Source organism: Muntiacus reevesi, chromosome 4 (assembly GCF_963930625.1).
Source record: "Muntiacus reevesi chromosome 4, mMunRee1.1, whole genome shotgun sequence".
NCBI classification, from domain to species: Eukaryota; Metazoa; Chordata; class Mammalia; order Artiodactyla; family Cervidae; genus Muntiacus; species Muntiacus reevesi.
In genome coordinates this window covers 88,670,331-88,688,964 of record NC_089252.1, presented here as the reverse complement: position 1 = coordinate 88,688,964, position 18,634 = coordinate 88,670,331, and the positions used below count along the sequence as shown (strand labels likewise).

General features: G+C 47.7%; 1 protein-coding gene across 1 annotated transcript in view; it reads right to left on the bottom strand.

Moving 5' to 3' along the window:
- The window catches only part of EIF4E3 (eukaryotic translation initiation factor 4E family member 3), a 39,060-nt gene extending 21,828 nt beyond the window's left edge, over positions 1-17,232 (bottom strand). Inside the window, exons 1-2 of the mRNA XM_065933284.1 lie at positions 17,026-17,232; positions 1,783-1,855 (exon numbers count right to left, since the gene is read on the bottom strand). Of these exons, the coding sequence (XP_065789356.1) occupies positions 1,783-1,855; positions 17,026-17,195 (243 nt within the window). The 5' untranslated portion in view covers positions 17,196-17,232. The remainder of the gene's footprint in view (positions 1-1,782; positions 1,856-17,025) is intronic.
- Positions 17,233-18,634: the final 1,402 nt, after the last annotated feature.

The window sequence follows — 18,634 nt, the reverse complement described above, 5'->3', positions numbered from 1 at the left end:
AGGGTCAATAAAAGACAAAACCAAGGCATGATGACAGAAATGTGAGTAGTGATTGCTTCTGGAAAAGAAGGAGCAGAAGGCAAGGGCATGAAGGAACTTTAAGGCAGGATGAAAATTCTTTATCTTGATCCTGGTGATAATTACATGCTTGTGTATCTCTGCCAAAATTTATCACACTGTACACTTCAGAAACCTGCTAAATTATATCCCAATAAAGTTTATTTGAAAGTATTTCCTAGTATGTGCCAGCCTGGGAAATTTAAATTGGGCCCTGAAGGTCCTATGTCACTTGCTACCAGATATCAAGGCTCAACCAACGCTCTGTTATCTTCGCGCAGGGTCAGGGAAACAAACTGATCCCTCAGTGTGACTGCACCAATGTCTTCCTGGAATCCCAGGCACAGTTCTGATGATCCAGTGTCATAAGAGTGTGGAAAAAGTCTCAAGAGGACCTCAAAAAAAATAAATAAAACCAGCGGGCTCTAAGAACTTCTACAGGAGGACAGGTTTATAATCAAGTGCTCGGAGCTTTACACAGCGGCCCCGTGGAGAAGTAAGAAGGCCCGTAATGTCACCACAGGGGGAGGAAGCAGTAGCCTTTCCCAGACTCAGAGCATCTGTCCCTCTGGACAGGGGCCCATGTGCCGCTGTGACACTGCTTGTACTTGGCACTGGTTATTCACAGCAGCTCTGTTATTCTGCTTTCCACACGCTTATGTCATTTTCTCAACTAGATCAGAAACGGCCTATGGTTGGGACTGTTTTTACACCCAACTTAGGGTCTTTTGTGGCTGGCGAGGCACTTAGAATCGGATCCCTGAGCCCTACATTTTCTGAACCAGATAGGCGGGAAAGCATCTGAATATAGGATGTGCTACTGTGAGAGGCTGCCAGAGAGACACAGTCTAAACACCAATGTGTTGAAATTTCTAGGACATTAAAAGATTTAGGGGGCAGAACACACAAATGATTTAAACTGGGCCTTCCAGAAAACTCAGGACATATAGTCAATGCAAGTATGAAGCAGGCCTAAAAGCCTTATTTTGTGTTCAACAATGAATTAAAACTAGAAAAGGGAGAGAAACCTGATAGAATTTTCCTTGGAACAAAACAGTAATGTGATCAACTAAATAGACCAGTTTTTTTTTTTTTTAAATGTTCATCCTAAGAGTTGGATAGAGAACGAACTAAGAGCTCTAAGAGCCTACATTGTTGTCGGGTTTCCCATGAAACCTGGTAAAGACATCATCTTATTCAATCCTCACAATCAGCTATGGAGGCAGGTGCTACACCAGTTTCACAGAAATTAAAGGGCCGATGCTCGCCCAATTTAGGACGATGGAATTTGAACGCAGAAGTAGCAAACAGGTCTGCCACCTTCCACCTTCTTGCTCCACACTGTCCTGTCCTCCCAACGTGACCCGTGACCTTCTTATGAAAACCCTGCGGGTGGTGCCAGGACCTCTCACTGATGGCAGACAGAACCCAGGGAGGGAACGGCTGAGCTGGTGTTTGAATGGGACACAGCCTGATACCTTCAAAACAACGCCTCGGACTGCTGTTTGTGAGGGTCTGGGAAACACTGAAGTAGGGATAACATCCTCTAGGTCACCGAGAGAAGCGCAGGGTGATCAGCTGCCTCTGGGGCAGGCACGGCTGAGGGAAGCCCTGCCAGAATGAACCTGAGGACCGGGGCAGAGTCAGGGTGGGCGCTGCTAGCACGGCGGCAGGTCCCAGGTGGGACGAGCAAGCTTCCCCCAACAGCAGGTCTCTTGGTCTTACCTGTACTGTTTGTACTGTGTAGATTTTCTTCAGATTTGATGCGCACTCAGCCGCTGTGGCTCCAGGGAGGGATCTAGGCAAACAGAAGTCAGAGAGCAAAGAAACAAGGAAAACAAGGAGTCAGTGTTCGTGAAACATTCCACAATGTTAAGTCTGCAGGTCTGCCCCCAGCCGGGTCTGAAACCGCAGAAGCAGACACGTCTGGGATGCTAGTTAGAATTTAAAATGTGGAACTCCCACTTTGTCAAGTCAGGTGCTTGCTTCTCCTAAAAACCAGCATATTTACCCTGTGGAAATTTAACAGGAAAAGTGGAAATGTAAATGAGAAAGGTATTCGAAACCTTACAATCACAGTCTAAGAAAATACTAAAATAACCGTGTGATAACCAAGTCTTTTTTGTCGAGGACTTTGAATGGGAAACCGGGCCTGTTGTACACACAACAATGACAGTGCGTGGTCCTCATCTGGTTATGTGTTGGAAAAACTTGTTAGTTCCCCGGTGGTAAATATTCATGAACTCTTGAGAAACGGGCTGACCTTTTGCCAACGTTAAGAAAACACGATTACTCAAAGTTCACTCCGACTTTCTGTTTCACCTGAATTTGCATGTTTCCAAAATACTTTTCAGTTCTTTTCTCCGGCTGATGTAATTAGCTCTGGTGAACTCTGCAGTCGGAATACATTAATCTTTAGTTTGCCATATGTTCCACTAGATGGCAACACACTACAGGCTTACTCACCAGAAGAGCCATCCGCTCCCGGCTTTACCCAGCACTGTGTCTGTCATGGGTCAGGGGTAACAGCGCACGTGTCCATCTATTTGCAGAAGTGAAGCCTCTTCAACCCGGCCATCTTTAATTCTCCCTACACTAAATTAGCAGGTCTTGCTCAGAAAAGTTCAGGTCCAGCAACATCATGCCTAAGATTTAAAAATTCAAGTCATGCACCACAGCCCCATGTCTGATTGTTGGTAAGAACTAAGGGTTGTGGTGAGGAGCATGCACTGGTGCCCAGCTGACCCATGAGAGTCTGGAACCTATAAAAAGAATGCTCTTTACCAGTGCTGACCCTCTGAGAGGGGACTTCAAGATGCTGAACTTCCCAGCTAGAAATGTGCCCCGAACTGACCCAGCTCAGAGGTGCAGGGGATGGCAGAGCAGAGGGTCCCGCCCAGCCATGGGGTGAGCATCTGGCACCAGGGGGGCCAAGCTCTGCAGACGACAGTCCAGGAGCTATGGGCCAATCATGCGGACCTGGGTGTCAAACCTGATATTAAAAAACGCACTTCTGCACACAGCTCCCTAGCCTGGAGGTCAGAAGGAAGCATGGTTACGGACTAGTGTGGGGGCCAACAAGGGACCCTGGTGAACACGTAGAACCTATTAAATAAATCTTCCCCAAAGCGCCAGGTGTGCGACTCTTTTCTAGTTATCATGAGTGCGCTGGACACTGTGTTTGACAAAAACAAATCTACAATAACCACCATGATCGCCTTTTCTGCCAGACTGGAAGCCTAAGATAACTGTGTTGTTACTACACTACACTGCACTACAGAGGGTAGTGAAGACACAGGACTCGACCAGCGCCTGCAGCAGTGGTGCCTGGCCCACGACGCCTCCGTTTATCTGCGCTGCCCACGGGACTGAAGGACCGGCTCAGATAAACACTGAACTGCTATTTAATACAAGTCTCAGGCTTCCTCAATGTGCTCAGCGATGCAGGAGATGCAGGTTCGATTTCCTCTGTCAGGAAAATCCCCTGGAGAAGGAAATGGCAACCCACTCCAGTATTCTTGCCTGGAAAATCCCATGGACAGAAGAGCCTGGCGGGTTACAGTCCATGGGTCATAAAGAGTCAGACACCACTGAAGTGACTTAGCACACACACATGCTGTTTGAGGCTGAAACTTCAAAAGAACTGGGTGAAAACACTTAAAAACAAAACCCAAACTTTAACCTTTTTTGAACAGATTTTCCCATGAACAATCTACTGCTTTTACAGGAAAATTTACTGGCATTTATTCTAACAATGACTTTTCTTCCTTTGAAGAGTTTAGCTGACGTCTCCACCAACTATTCCCAGCAAATATATCCCTGACTGCCCAAGGCACAGAGCAGATCATGTACAGGTTCTTTCCTTAATGGGGTGTCGGGAAAAAGTGAAGGTTCAAAGGTAGGAAAATGTACTGAGCAATTTTTTCATTTTCAAAACTGTGCATTTTGAATTTTTGCTAACTTCTAAAGTTATCATTCAATTTATGATGGTTAGAATGAGTTATAATTTGAGTCAGAATTCACCTCGTACAGCATGATGTCAATTTAAGCAAATACAACCTGAGGATATCACTATTTAACCTAGAAAAAAAAATCAGTGATAAACCTTTGCTTTATCTGTCTCTTTTAAAATGCCTCTGTCTCCACGTTCTGGTCTTTTACTCATATTCTAGTACAGAAGACAACTACACAAAACTCCACTGCTCAAGTTTTTCGAAGAAATCTAATTTCTAGAGTCTGAGAAGGGCTGCATCATGAGACGACGAATCAGCGCTTCTCAGGGTGTGATGATGATGTCAGGGGCTGGGGTGTGTGGACTGAACTCCTGCTTATGTGCTAATAAGCAAGTCACCTTCACTACAGCACTGAATCCCCACCAGCCCATGTACTCAGAGGTCATTATTACCTGTCACTGTCTTACAGGTGAGCTGCCCAGTGCCTGGAGAGGTTTGGAAATGCGCCCCAAGGCACAAAAACCTCATCTGAATACAGGCAACCTGAGATTTCCTGCTCTCTACACTCTCACTCCTAAACTGTCCAGTTATACCATCTACACACTTATACTCTTCATAGAGTTTCACAAATGACTCTTGGTGTGCTCCCATCAAGGCTGTTTTTGCTGAATGCTATAATAGTTTTAACACAAGACTGTGTTCATATTACTTTCTTAGAATAGTCTTTGCAATAGAGCAGGGCAGAGAAGGCCCTCGCTAAAAGCAATAGGATCATGTGCAACAAAAGCTCTTTTCTGATTAATTCCTCAGGGTGCTGGTGCATCGGTGCTTGAAAGGAAAAGTGTCAGCTTCTATGGAAGCTGAGTTTTCTAATTTCCTAACGAAGGAGGTCAGATTCTCTGATTTTCAACGTTCTTCCCAGCTGCTGGGCAGTTTTATGAATACCCAGGTGTCAAAGTAAGAAAACAATGCTTCTGATAGTAGCGAACTGGCTTAGCCAGATAAGAAAAGTCACTCTTCTGTAAGCCAAATATGACCCGGACAGTCACCAGAAAGCCGACACTTCATGCCTGAGCCTCAGCTATCTTTAACAAGCAATACTGGGCGAAATGTCCACAGAATGGATCTTAAAAAGGCCAGCTGGCCAAGATGTGTAAGTGATTAGTCTGTACTGGACTTGCTGATTCCAAATTGAACTGGAAGCTGCACCATCCAGAGTTACTGTTTCTTTAAGCAGCAGTTACGGGCGGTTCCTGGCACCGCCTCAGCCCAGCCCGCACCTTCTCTTCCCACTTCCTCTGACAGACAGTTGCAGCAACTGGAAGGGAAGTGTCTGTAGTGGATTTCAATGAAACTTTTTTTTCTTTTTTTTTTTTTTTTTTACTGCTATCACACATATAGTACATTCTCACATCTTAAAACAAACCTTTTTGCTTTATTCACGTTACAAAAGCCTGAACCTCTCAACAGAACCCTAACCCAAACCCCTCTGTGCAGACCAAGGGTGCTCCTCTAAGGGTGATGTGGCCTCTGGAGAGAAGGTTTTTGGCAACATCCAGAGACATTTCTGGCTCTTACAACGGGCAGCGTGTTCCTGGCACTGACGGGGTAAGAGCCAGGGCTGCTCTGGACCCTCCCACGGTGAGCAGACCGTCCCCACAACGAAGACGATCAGATCCAAACTGTCCAGAGTCCATGCCCAGAAACCCTGCCACAGACGTACAACAAACAGCCTGAGAAGACGCGATTTGTTCAATCAACAAAGATTCATCGTACACCTCTTTTAGTTGACGGGGGTACAGCAGTGATCAATCTAGACAAACTCCTTGTCCTCATGGAGTGTGTGTTCTAGAATTAGGCACCCTTGCCTCTCTCAATTCCCCAGTTATCTGAAGGCAAAGAAATAACATTTAGATCCTTTGCGGGGTTGGGGGCGGGCCTGGGAGGCAGGAAGTGGGAGAAAAGGTTGAGAAAGAAATATACACGTTGACTATGTCCATTTCTAGAAGGCCATACAAATAAAGCTGTGGAAAATCACAGAACCAAGGAGTCAGGACTTATTTTCACATTCTTTAAATACTACATCTGCCCCCTACAGTACACAGCCGGAGCTTAGAATGCAGCAATGGAATAATAAATGTCTCCTGGATGGATCAGATCAAGGAGTCTGAATTGTTTCACCAGAAGTTTCCCTTGTGATTTAATGACAGTAATGTAATAATGGCTTCCTGTTATTGAGGCTGTACTATATGACATGGCTTTGCACATATAGATCTGTATTCCTTAGAGCAATTCTGCCAGGGTGCTGGTACCACTGTCTCCATGTACAGAGTTCAAAACTGAGTGTGTTGTTAAGTAGCAGATCTGGGTTCCTCTCCTGGTCTCTCTGGCTCTGATGTCCAGGATCTTCCTCTTGGATGAGTCTGCTTCTCAGTAAAAAACAAGCAGTCACTGTCAGCACGGGTAGTCACAGATAACACATCTTAGAGCAGTCCCCTCCCAGCCCTTCTTAGATGACCTGCTCCCTCCTTGGGCCCAGCCAGTGCTGTAGCCCGTGATTCTCCCCTCCATCACCACCTAAGGAGCCACACTGCTGGGAGGGGATCAGACACACACGACAGGGATCGATGTCACCAGGGTCATAACTCAGGAGGAACACACCTGCAGGTCATCATTTTAAGATACTTTGCCAAACAAGAGTCACACTGGCCTGCAGCAGGAAGGCAGGAAAGCAGAGGGGTTTGAAGTTGGCAGATCTGAGTTCCCAGCTCGGCCGCCCACCAGCTGTGTGATGAGCCTGACTCTTCTGATCCTCGCTTCCCCTTTCTGAGGAACGTGGGCTCAACCCCTCACTGCTTTTCTACCTAGACTACACGAGTGAATGCACATGAAGTATTTCCACAGTGCCTGGTATCTGAGAAGCAATGGTTGCTGTCATTACCACCAGCAGCAGAAGAGGAACAGAGGAGGAAGCAATCAGAGCCAAGAGACACCAAGCACATGTTCTCATCTGTGGGACAGAGAGCAAAAATCCCAAGAACTCTGCAAGAGTTACAAAGAACCTAGAACCTCCTGGACCCATCCTTAGAAAAGAAAGCCCATAGGGTACCAGTCTCTCTGGGCTTAAGGCCACAGCTTCCATGAGCTGCTTCCACTTGGACTTGGTGAATCCGGAAACTGATGGTCGAGGCAGAAGTGGGAAGGAATGCTTCTAGGTCTGCCAAATAGATGATTAGTAAAAGATGTCAGGGGAATCCTTAAAATTACAAAATGCCCAAATACAGCTTTATATTACTCCTGTGTCTCTTCAACTTAATGACAGAACAGTAACATATGAATCTTTGTAAGTTTTTCTATGTGCAATCAGTTAAAATCCATTTTCATTTGGGGAGTTAGGACAAGGCAGGAAGTTTGGTAAGGTGGACAAACTATTCTACTTAAGTGGTTTCCAGGCACATCACCATCATTTATATACAAAAATGTAATGTGCTAAAAAAAAAAAAAAAAAAAAAAAAATGTAATGTGCTATTTACAAGTCATCTTTATGTCCTCATTAAAGCAGGTCCCTGAGAATCTCCACAAGACAGAACTCATTTAGCTCAACTGAAGTCTGAGACACTTCAAAGCATTTTTATCCTCTCTTATTCCAAAGATGCTAACTGCACTCCCAGTAGGTAAAAAGACCACACATCATGTGCCATGTGTATGCATCATTAATTAAGCCATATTTAATTATTAATTAATTAAATTCATAATTAAATAATGGTTGCAACCCCACTTTGCAGATAAGCAAACTAAATCTGAGAGCAGTGACTTGCCCAGAGACTCATGGCTGACTAGTGGCAGAGTTGATACCAGAACCAGGGTCCCTGGCAACCTGGCTCTTTGTCACTAACCTAAACTGATCATTTCTGGCACGACCCCTACTCTGCTTGGTGCTGTGAACACAACTCTGGACCGAATACATTCTCAATTCTCCTGCATGTTGCAACCCTTAACCTCCACCTGCCAATGGTCCAAATGTGCTTTCTCCATTAAACCCCACCTGGCTGCTGCAGGCTCAGCTCAGAAATAAAATTGATGCAGACAGATGAACTTACTCCCTTCGTAAGTACTTAAGGAAACGATGTAAACCATTGCCTAGCTAGGTCTCAGTGGGGCACGGCGCCCCTTACCAGGAACCTGGATTCCTGGAGATGCTTCCAACAAAGGAGAGAAGCAGGAAAGGTTTCCCCAAGCCCTGCCCACATCCATGCCACTTAACTGGAGTCTCTCAACCAGCAGCATCACCCAGGAGCTTGTTAGAGCTTCAGAGTCTCCAGGCCCCACTTGACACCTGCTGAATCCCAGGGGATTTGTCTGTACATTCAAGTTTGAGGTTTCTTGACTTACATCATCTAAAGCAAATAACCACAAGAAATGGGAAATAAAATCTAATGAACTCTGTATATGTGTGGTTCATTCACTTTGCTGTACAGTAACATTATAAAGCAACTATATCCAAAAAAATTTTTTTAACTAAATCAACTATAGACAGCATCATCAGACAAATTTTTTAAAAAATCATTGGGAAAAAAATGCATCTATGAAAATAAAGATACCTTTTCAATCATCCAAAGAGATGATTAAAACATGTTTATCATTAAAATGTGAAGGACAGTCCTATAAAAGCACTTAAATATGAGTTTTAGGTGGGACTCTCTTCTTTTTCTCTGCCAATTTTGAAACAGGGAGTCCTTGGCTTATGCATCTCCTGTAATACTGGCCCCCAGTTTCTTTATTTGAGAAATCCAGCCCAGCTCCTATATCTAAAGCTATGGACCATGGAAGAACTGTTTGCCATTCATCGTTCATAGTCACAGGGAAGCAGTGTTCAGTGGAGAGAGGGATGCTGGTGCTTGGGGTTACACAGGCCTTACTCCAAATCCTGTTTCTATGTTAGCTTTGAGACCTCAAGGAAGTTACTTCTCTGGGCCTAAAGCATCTCATATGCAAAATGTTGCTGTACGGCCCACTCCAGGATTCTGTGAGTAACTACATATAGCTCCAGTCATTTGCCCATTGCACTGAATACACAGGAGTGAATATTAACTGGCTAAAGTGAAAAACAACGTATTTAAAGCTTTACATATGGTACACGACAGCCAAGTTATGGAAACACATGTACAGTGCACACATGTACACAATAAACATTTGGTGAAAAGATGAATGATGACTTCACCTTATTTTTATGAGAGGTCATTTCATTTCAGCCAGGAGAATAACTTAAGTGGGGAAAATTTTAAAGCCAGGGATATGATTCCTAAAAGCCAGTCTTCTTGCTGAATTTACTAATGTCAGGCTCTGCTGTCACAGAGAAAACCTGCACAAGCCCAGATATATGAGGAAGGAGTTCCCTTGTCTATCATTCACTCCATTAAAGATGATTTCATTTTAATCACTTTTAGATAGATCTGTGGCTTGTGGCTACATGAGCTTCCTGTTTGAGAAAGAGTCACTTGCAAAAATGGGCCAGAGCCTATTAATAACATTTAATAGTGCATCTACTGAAACTATCCACATAATCTAAATGTTTTATCTTTGCATGTTTACTTGAGTTTGATTTTTCCCTGCTTCCATCTACTGTCACTCCTGGCCCATGAGCTCCCTGATGGTAGCAACTGCGACTCTTTTGATCTAGATATCTGATGAATCCTTTAGTACCCGGAGGATGGGGGAAAAAGAAGTGTAACAATGTTAGATCTGACAACGGAAGTGAGAAAGGCCGGGCTCTGAACTGTCATCATGACAGGTCATTGAGGCCTCACCAGCTGCCTTAGGTTTGGAAATAAGGAAATGGCATCTGTTACACTGAAAGCAGGAAAATATATTTTCAAGAAGCTGCCCTATACCAGGTAAGGACTGGTAAGTTTTCTGAGTGAGGATGTCTAAGGCCCTCAGGCCTGTCTGCAGGAAGCAGCTACTGGCCCACAGGTGGCAGGCTGTGAGCCCCTAGGTCTGGGCCTTTCCCCGCCTGAAGTACCCAGAAACACTTTGCCTCTTACAGAAAATAAAATCCTGGCAAGTAAGAGAGTTTGTGGGTTCAGAAAGGCAAGAATGGAGAGAAAGAATAGGAGAAGTCGAGATGCCAGTTCCTCTCTCCCAGTCACCTGCCCGCGCCTAGACCCAGTAGGCCACTCTGGGATGAGGAAGGACATTCTGGGGGTCCTCTGTGCCAAGCCTGGTCCCACCCTGCCCGCATCATGCCTGTTACTATGGAGCCACCACCGGAATGCCCTTGGACACATTTCACCCTGGAAGGCGGGTCCCTCACCGAACTCTTCATCGATACTATCGAAGCAGACAGTTCCTCCTGGAACTCCTAGGAGGCCCAGGCCCATGCTGTCATCTTCGCATTCTCAGCAGCTCCAACAGTAACCGGCAACTGATATGCTTAACTAATTTGATCAATAAATACAACAGTAACTGTCAAGTTAGGCACCTAACGCATCCGTTACAAATGCACAAGAGGGTCCATGTGTTCTAAATGCACATGCTAGGCCAGAGGTCTGATGGAGCAGGCCTAGGGCAGGGTGAGAGCCTGTATTTCAACTGACTGGGTGAACTTACACCATGACGGGATGGAGTTAGTGGGCGATGCAGAGAGGGCCCACAGTTGTGATCAAAAACACAAGAACACAAATACTCACCAGTACCTACGATGCACACTGTAAGGTGCACTTCCTTCTGGGAGCCACACACGAGGCAGTTACGTGTCTCATGATCAGAAGGGAGGGACAGACGAGGGATCAATGATCCTTAATACAAATACAGGCTATAAAAATGCTGCAGGGACACAACGGAGGTGCACTTAACCCCGCCGGGGCCAAGGGCTATTACGTAATTAAGGACAATTACAGAGCTGGCATCTGAGAAAGGCCTCAAAGGATGTGTGGCAGGTTTTTAGGTGGAAGAAGGGGAGAAGGGCACCCAAGCAGAAGGAATATCATGAGATATATCTCAGAGGCTGCAGGTCCATGGTTTATCCAGGAGAAGGGGCAGGCATCTGCTGCTACCAGAAAGCACAGACAGACTGAGCGATATAATGGAATTGGGGAGACACAGGTGGTGAGGCTAAAAAGGAGGTGAGACCAATCAGACCTGCTCTGGAAGAAGCAGGGGTGGAGATCCACAATTCTGCCTGTTTGGAACACACCATCCCACGACAGAGGCACCCTTAGGTGATGAGAGAGACAGTCAAAATTGACTCCTGTGGCAGAACAGAAGGGCAGGAAGGATGAGATCAGGCGTCATCTAGAAGGCTAACCCTGAAGGCGTGGGAGATGCCTGGAGAAGGGACAGGCTTGGGAGCAAGAAGCTACTGTGTGACTGAGGCTAGAGAGGAGCAGGGAGTGCAGAGGGAGGGACGTGGAGAGGAGGGGATGGCCTAGGCTGGGAGCAAGTCTTCCCAGAGTAAATGGACAATGTGAAGTACAAAACTGGAGGGCGAAGGGTATCTGAGGAAGAAGGGGATTCCAGGTAGGACGTAGTGGTGCTGACCATCACAGGCTTGGTTCTGGGTTTAAGCACTCAGGAGAGAGGTCAGGGTTAGGATGCAGATTTGCAAATGATAATTAGAGTAAAATCCCCTTCTCCTGAAGGGAAAGTCACTGAGAGTAGTTGCAACAGCCTCCTAAATGTTTCAATCAGTTCAGTTCAGTTCAGTTACTCAGTCATGTCCGACTCTTTGCAACCCCATGGGTTGCAGCATGCCAGGGTTCCCTGCCCATCACCAATTCCCAGAGCTTGCTCAAACTCATGTTCATCGGGTTGCTGATGTCATCCAACCATCTCATCCTCTGTCATCCCCTTCTCCTCCTGCCTTCAATCATTCCCAGCATCAGGGTCTTTTCAAATGAGTCAGTTCCTCTCATCAGGTGGCCAAAATATTGGAGCTTCTGCTTCAGCATCAGTCCTTCCAATGAATATTTAGGACTTATTTCTTTTAGGATGGACTGGTGTGATCTCCTTGCAGTCCAAGAGACTCTCAGGAGTCTTCTCAAACATCACAGTTCAAAAGCATCAATTCTTCAGCACTCACCTTGCTTTATAGTCTAACTCTCACATCCATACATTCTACTGGAAAAATCATAGCTTTGACTAGATGGACCTTTGCTGGCAAAGTAATCTCTCTGCTTTTTAATATGCTGTCTAGGTTGGTCATAGCTTTTCTTTCAAGGAGCAAGCATCTTTTAATTTCACGGCTGCAGTCACCATCTGCAGTGATTTTGGAGCACCACAAAACAAAATAAATTCTCTCAGTGTTTCCACATCTATTTGCCATGAAGTGATGGGACCAGATGCCATGATCTTTGTTTTTTGAATGCTGAATTTTAAGCCAACTTTTTCACTCTCCTCTTTCACTTTCATCAAGAGGTTCTTTAGTTCCTCTTCACTTTCTGCCATAAGGGTGGTATCATCTGCGTATCTGAGGTTGTTGATATTTCTTCCGGCAATCCTGATTCCAGCTTGTGCTTCATCCAGTCCAGCATTTCGCAAGATGTACTCTGCATATGAGTTAAATAAGCAGGGTGACAACATACAACATTGACTTATTTAACCCTTCTCAATTTGGAACCAGTCCATTGTTCCATGTCCGGTTCTAACTGTTGTTCTCGACCTGCATACAGATTTCTCAGGAGGCAGATAAGGTGGTCTGGTATTCCCATCTCTTGAAGAATTTTCCACAGTTTGCTGTGATCCACACAGTCAAAGGTTTTAGCATAGTCAATGAAGCAGAAGCAGATGTTTTTTCTGGAATTCTCTTGCTTTTTCTATGATCCACTGGATGTTGGCAACTTGATCTGTGGTTCCTTTGCCTTTTCTAAACCCAGATTGAACATCTGGAAGTTCAAGGCTCACGTACTGTGGAAGCCTGGCTTGGAGAATTTTAAGTATTACTTTGCTAGCTCGTAAGATTAGTGCAATTGTGCGGTAGTCTGAACATTTTTTGGCATTGCCTTTCTTTGGGATTGGAATGAAAACTGACCTTTTCCAGTCCTGTGGCCACTGTTGAGTTTTACAAATTTGCAGGCACATTGAGTGCAACACCTAAATGTTTAGTGCGGGCTAACCTAGGTTGTCCTAGGCTCTGAACTAGGAGTCGAGGACAGAGCAGTGAGGAAAGGAACCCTGGGAAGCATACACTCTGGTGAGAGAAGACAGACAAACAATGCTAATCCTACAGAGACAATAAAGGAGAAGCAGGGGCCTGGGGCGGGAGTCAGGAGGTGCGCATCATCTTCTATCAGTGGTCAAGGCAGGCCTTGCTGAGATGACACTGAAGCAGACTAGACGGAAGCAAAGGGCAGACCTAGCAGATGTGACTGAGGGTAGAGCAGCCCAGCAGGAAGACCCCTCAGTGGCAAAGGGCCAGGCTTGCGATGATGGAGAAAGAGCGAGGGAGCCAGGGAGCTAGCAGGGCACGTGCAGGAGAGAGAGTGGCAGAGACAGGAGAAAGGTGTCCTAAGCAGGGCGGGAAATGCTGCAGTCTCAAGGGCTGTGAGAAGCACTCTGGCTTTTGCTTGAGACTGAGACAACTAGGGAGCGGTATTTAAAGGACTGCTTTGGCTGCTATGATGGGAACGAACTGTGTGAGGCCAGAGCAGAAGCAGGAAGAGCAGTGCGGATGCTCTCTGCCTCACCCAAGGGACAGACTGGTGTGGTACAGGGTCTGGGACGCAGGTGGTGAGAATACAGTGGATTCTAGATATATTTTGAGGGCAGAATCAATAGCACTTGTTGATAATGGATGCAGTGGGGAGGAGGAGGATGTGGAAGGGGCCAGAGAAAGTGGGGAGATAAGGAGGAAGAGAGAAGAGTCATGGGTGACTCTAAGATTGTAAGGGCGGGTGTACAACTGAAAGGATGGGTTGCTGTTAACTGCTCTGATTTGAGCTGACGCAGTCCAAGGAGGCAAGATGGGGAGGGCAGCTGAAGAAGCAGTTTGGCACCTGTCGAGCTGGGATGTGTATCAGACATCCGCATGGGGACGGAGAGGAGGAGCTGAATGCACCAGTGTAGGGTCTTGGGAATCACCAGTGGCCCAGATGGAGCCCAAGGCCTTGTGACTGGATGACATCACCGGTGTACATGGGAACAAGAAGAGGCCTGAGCACTGAGGACTGCAGATAACGCTCAGAGGAGGGGGGGAGGCGTCAATATGAGGTGAAAACAAAGCAGTCAGAGGCGCACAGCCGAGAGTGGCCTCCAAGAATCGAGACAAGACAGAGTTTCACATTCCCAGAAAAGGGGAGGAAAATTCTTCATCCTATATCCCTAGCCAAAATTATCCCCCAAATGTTTGAATCTTTAGCCATACAGTCTAATTAAATAAGAACCTACCGGAGTTTACTACTGGAACTGCAAATAACTCCATGGGGGTAGGGGTGGGGGTGGGGAACTCTCAAATCCATCCATGAGGGGAATAAATTAGGACGCTGGGTTCCTAACACTGAACTCAGCAAGCTGCCCTGAGGATCACTGATGGGGGATGGGGGGTTAATTAGGGAGCAGTGGATAATAATGCTGGTGTTTTACACTCATAGCACTCATGTAACCCACCGGACAGCCCTCTCTAATGCATTCTATGATTATTTATCCTCATTTCACAAACAACACAGGTGAGGCCCTAGGGAGGCTAGGTCATTCGTTCATCACTACACAGCAGGCTGAAAGGTAGGACAGCCAGGAGGTAGGTGCCAAGTAAGTAGACTTGAAAGTAGCAGGAGACCTGGATGGCGTGGGTCTAGAGACTGATCTCATCAGTGCATACATCAGTTATCTGGGGAGAAGGGTGCCGTGGAGGGCTCTCCGGAGAGCCTTACCACCCTCTCTATAATCCTGTTTCTCTGGGGGGAAAAGATATGTGGGAACCTCTAGAACATACTGTGTTCACAACCTCAAGGGGAAGAGAGGCACTCTACATCTCCAGAGAAGTAGAGAAAGTTCAATAAAACCTATGGGATGACTGATCAGGCAAAAGGAATTCAGATGTGCAGTGTTGGAACTAAATATAATGTCTAAATGAATATAGCCACTACTATTACAGATTTGGATATGGGGGCAACAACATATTTCACTTGATTACTGACTTTCAGAGAACACAAATGTGCAAATACACATCAGAAAAGCTGTAGCCTGTCTTCACTGAAATCGCCATATTCTCATCTTAAAAGACAACAGATATTCTTTAAAAGTTGGATTAAGCTATAAAGCTACATTGTACAACATAGGAAATAAAGCCACTGTCTTATAATAACTACAAATGGAGTATAACTTATAAAAATTATGATCACTGTATTGTACACTGTAGTAGTATTGTACATTGACTATACTTCATTAAAAAAAAGGGTAACAGATATTCTTTAAAAGTTGTATTGCTATGTAGTATTAATGGTCTTAAAAATGTTGTGCATGTTTATAAACAAACTCTATTGATACTGTTTCCAGCAGTCCACAGTCTACACTGTAGACCAGAAATCCAGGTTTAACATCTTGAAAACAGATACCAGGTAACAGCAACATAACACACTTTTGAAAACAAAGACTCATATGATTTCACTCTGCTACAGTCTGCCAAAACCATTCTTGTTATGACAGTAAGACGCTCTTTCAGCATCTCATAATGAAAGTGAAAACATAAAAAAACAAAAAAAAACAAAAAAAAAAACACCAAGACTCACTATATCTTCCCCACCCCCTAACTTTTCTGTGTTCCAGAAAGAGACAATGACTTCAAACTAGTAATTCTTATAGAGGGGTGCTAATTCCAACAGGAAGAAAGGAATGAGCCTGTCTTCCTAAGAAAACATGAACATCATTTTTAAAAAGTATTGCACGTCTTTTACTCAAGGCTTTTAGAAACCAGATTTGTGTCAACTGAGTAACTTGCACAGAAAATTGTCACATCGGGGCCTTCCTAATACTTAACCACAGGAGACACAGTGTCATCAAAACTTCCGTAAGCTCTTGGACAATCTTTAAGTGTCAGCCTTGGGCACCGGATGCGTGACAGATACTAAGAAGGGTCTTTGCAATTCATCCATTTATTTCATTTGTCAGAAATTTCTTGTGCTCCTACTAGGCGTCAAGCATCGAGTTCCTGCTCACTGGCCCCGATCAGAGGGGGGAAGTGTTGTGAGGCTGAGACAGTTTGAAAATAAACTGTCTCCTACATAACACAACTCGATAGCATTATAAACATTATGAAGACCACGGAGGGCAAGCAGAAGTGATAGGAATGAGGAGGAGTGTTAATTTCGATGTGACAGGCAGGTAGGCATTTCTGAGAGGGTATTGGAGCTGTTGCCCCGAGGAAGCTGCAATCGTCTGCATTCTACGAACACGGTGAGGCAGGGCTCACCACTGAATCCCCAGCCCCTCGGAGGCGTGTGGATCGGTCCTCAGTAAGAGCTCAAGAATCAGCTGCCAGTCAATGAGAAAGAATTCAAAGAAGTGTGCAAGGCAGCGTCGGTGGGCAGGGGGGCAGGCGCCCGCGGTGCCGGAGGAACACCCCCGCCGCACCCTTCCCAGGGGCTGGCCAGCTCTCCGAGCGCGGCGGCCGTGAGGGTCGCGTCCGGAGCTGCCCAGGAGCCCCGAGGGCGTAGCCAGCACAGCACCAGCCTCCCCACTTAACAGAGCACCCCCGCCAGGCCCGGCGTCTCCCACCGCCCAGCCGGGATGCCCGCCCGCCGGCACTGCTTCTTCGGAAGGAAATAAAAGGGGAAAGTGCTACCGAAACTTTTGGGACTGCGTGTTTCTTCTCCTGGCCCAGGACGCCCGACGGCCGCTCGCGCCGGCCCAAACCTGGGCTCCAGAGCTGGGTCTGAGCGAGCTCGCGCGGCGGCGCCGGGCGCGGGGCGGGCGCGGGTCGGCGGCCCCGGCGCTCCCGGCCCGGGCGGGCGCCGAGACAAAGCGGCGGCGCAGGCCGGGCGGGCGCGCGGCGGCGGCGGCGGAGGGCCCCGCGCCCCCTCACCTGTCGAGCCAGAAGGTCCAGGGCGAGTGCAGCGGGACCCCGCCCGGCTCGGGCCGCAGCGCCGACAGCTGCGGCAGGCCGAGCGGCGGCGCGGCGGCAGCGGCGGCGGCGCGGGGCCCCGGCGGCTCCCGGGCGCCGGCGGGGGGCGCGGCGGCCGGGGGCATCGCCATTTTCTCCGCCCCGCCTGTGAGGCCGGCGGACGCGCGGACCGCGGGCCGAGCGGCGGCTGAGTCACCCCGGCCCCCGCCCGCCCCGCCGCGGCCGCCCCGCCCCGCCCCGCGCGCGCCCCGCCCCGGCCCGGCCCGGCCCTTCGCCTGCCGGCCCGGAGCCGCGCCACGGGACCGCCGGGGCCGCCGGACAGCAGCACGGCCCGCGCGAGGCGGAGGCGGATTCCTGCCGGCACCGACTCCGCGTGCGGGGACCGACGGACGCGCGGGCTGGAGGGAGGGCGGGGCGGCGGCGGGCACCGATCCCAGGCTGCGGGGCGGCGGGGGGCCACAGAGGGTCAGTCAGTGAATTCCGCAGCCTGACGGGAGACGGGCGAGACGAATGCGTGGGCTACAGAAAGATGAAGGAATGGATGGATGGATGGTCCAGTGGACGGAGTCGGACCCATATGGCGGGAGGGGAGGAGGTGAGGACAGACAAACCAGCAGTCTGAAGGACGGTGGGAAGGCTGGCAGATGCTTGGAGGAGGGGTGAAGGGATGGAAGGGCAGATGGAAGCACGGTTGGATGTGACAGATGCCTGCGGAACCGCTGGCCAAATGAACAGAGGCTGGAGGGCGCAAGAGTTGAGAAAGAAATTCAGACAGTCAGAACCTGGACCACGAATCCGGGTGTCAAGTGGTCACAGGTCAGTGTCGCCCATTTCCTAACTCAGTGGATTTGAAGGGGTCACCGTGTGCCCACGCGTGACCAACTGTAAACGAGGGTGCCCAGAATCAGTCCAGGTTCTCCACACTTGCCCCAAAGCACCCACGAGGAATGGAGGAAGAAACGGGGCAGTCTGGAACATAGCCCTCGGCTTTCTGCACCGCTGAATATAGAGGAAGATTCCTGAACCCAAAGAGGGGTCCTGCAAGTGCAACCCCTTTCCAGGTGTCAGTCTCTCTCTCAAAAGAAACGGAAAGGCAGGCGGCCATGTGAACACACGTCCTAACTGGCAGGGCCATGGACGCCCTCCTGGAGTTTGAATTTCTGGACGGTCCCTCTCTGGCCTTGACCAGCTGGGGATGTAGAGCTCCATCTCCTCAAAGATACTCCACATGGCCTAGCCTACATCCTTAGGCTCTTAGCTTGAGCGTCTCTGGATGCACCAGAACAGGAGCTGCAAAAACAGATGAGTTCATGGGCTTCACAGGCATTGCAAACACCTGGTATGAATCCCAGGGTAGGTGCGTTTCCTAAAAGATATTTAAGTTCATGTGAAATGACAACAATGAAAGAATGTTGCTTTGCGAGCCTCACTTTGAACACAATTTTTATACAAAGTATGATGCTAGAAGCAGCGACATATTTAAAAGTCCTTCCAACTCTAACATACAAGGGCCTCTTGGGTTCAGTTCAGTTCAGTTCAGTCTCTCAGTCATGTCCGACTCTTTGCGACC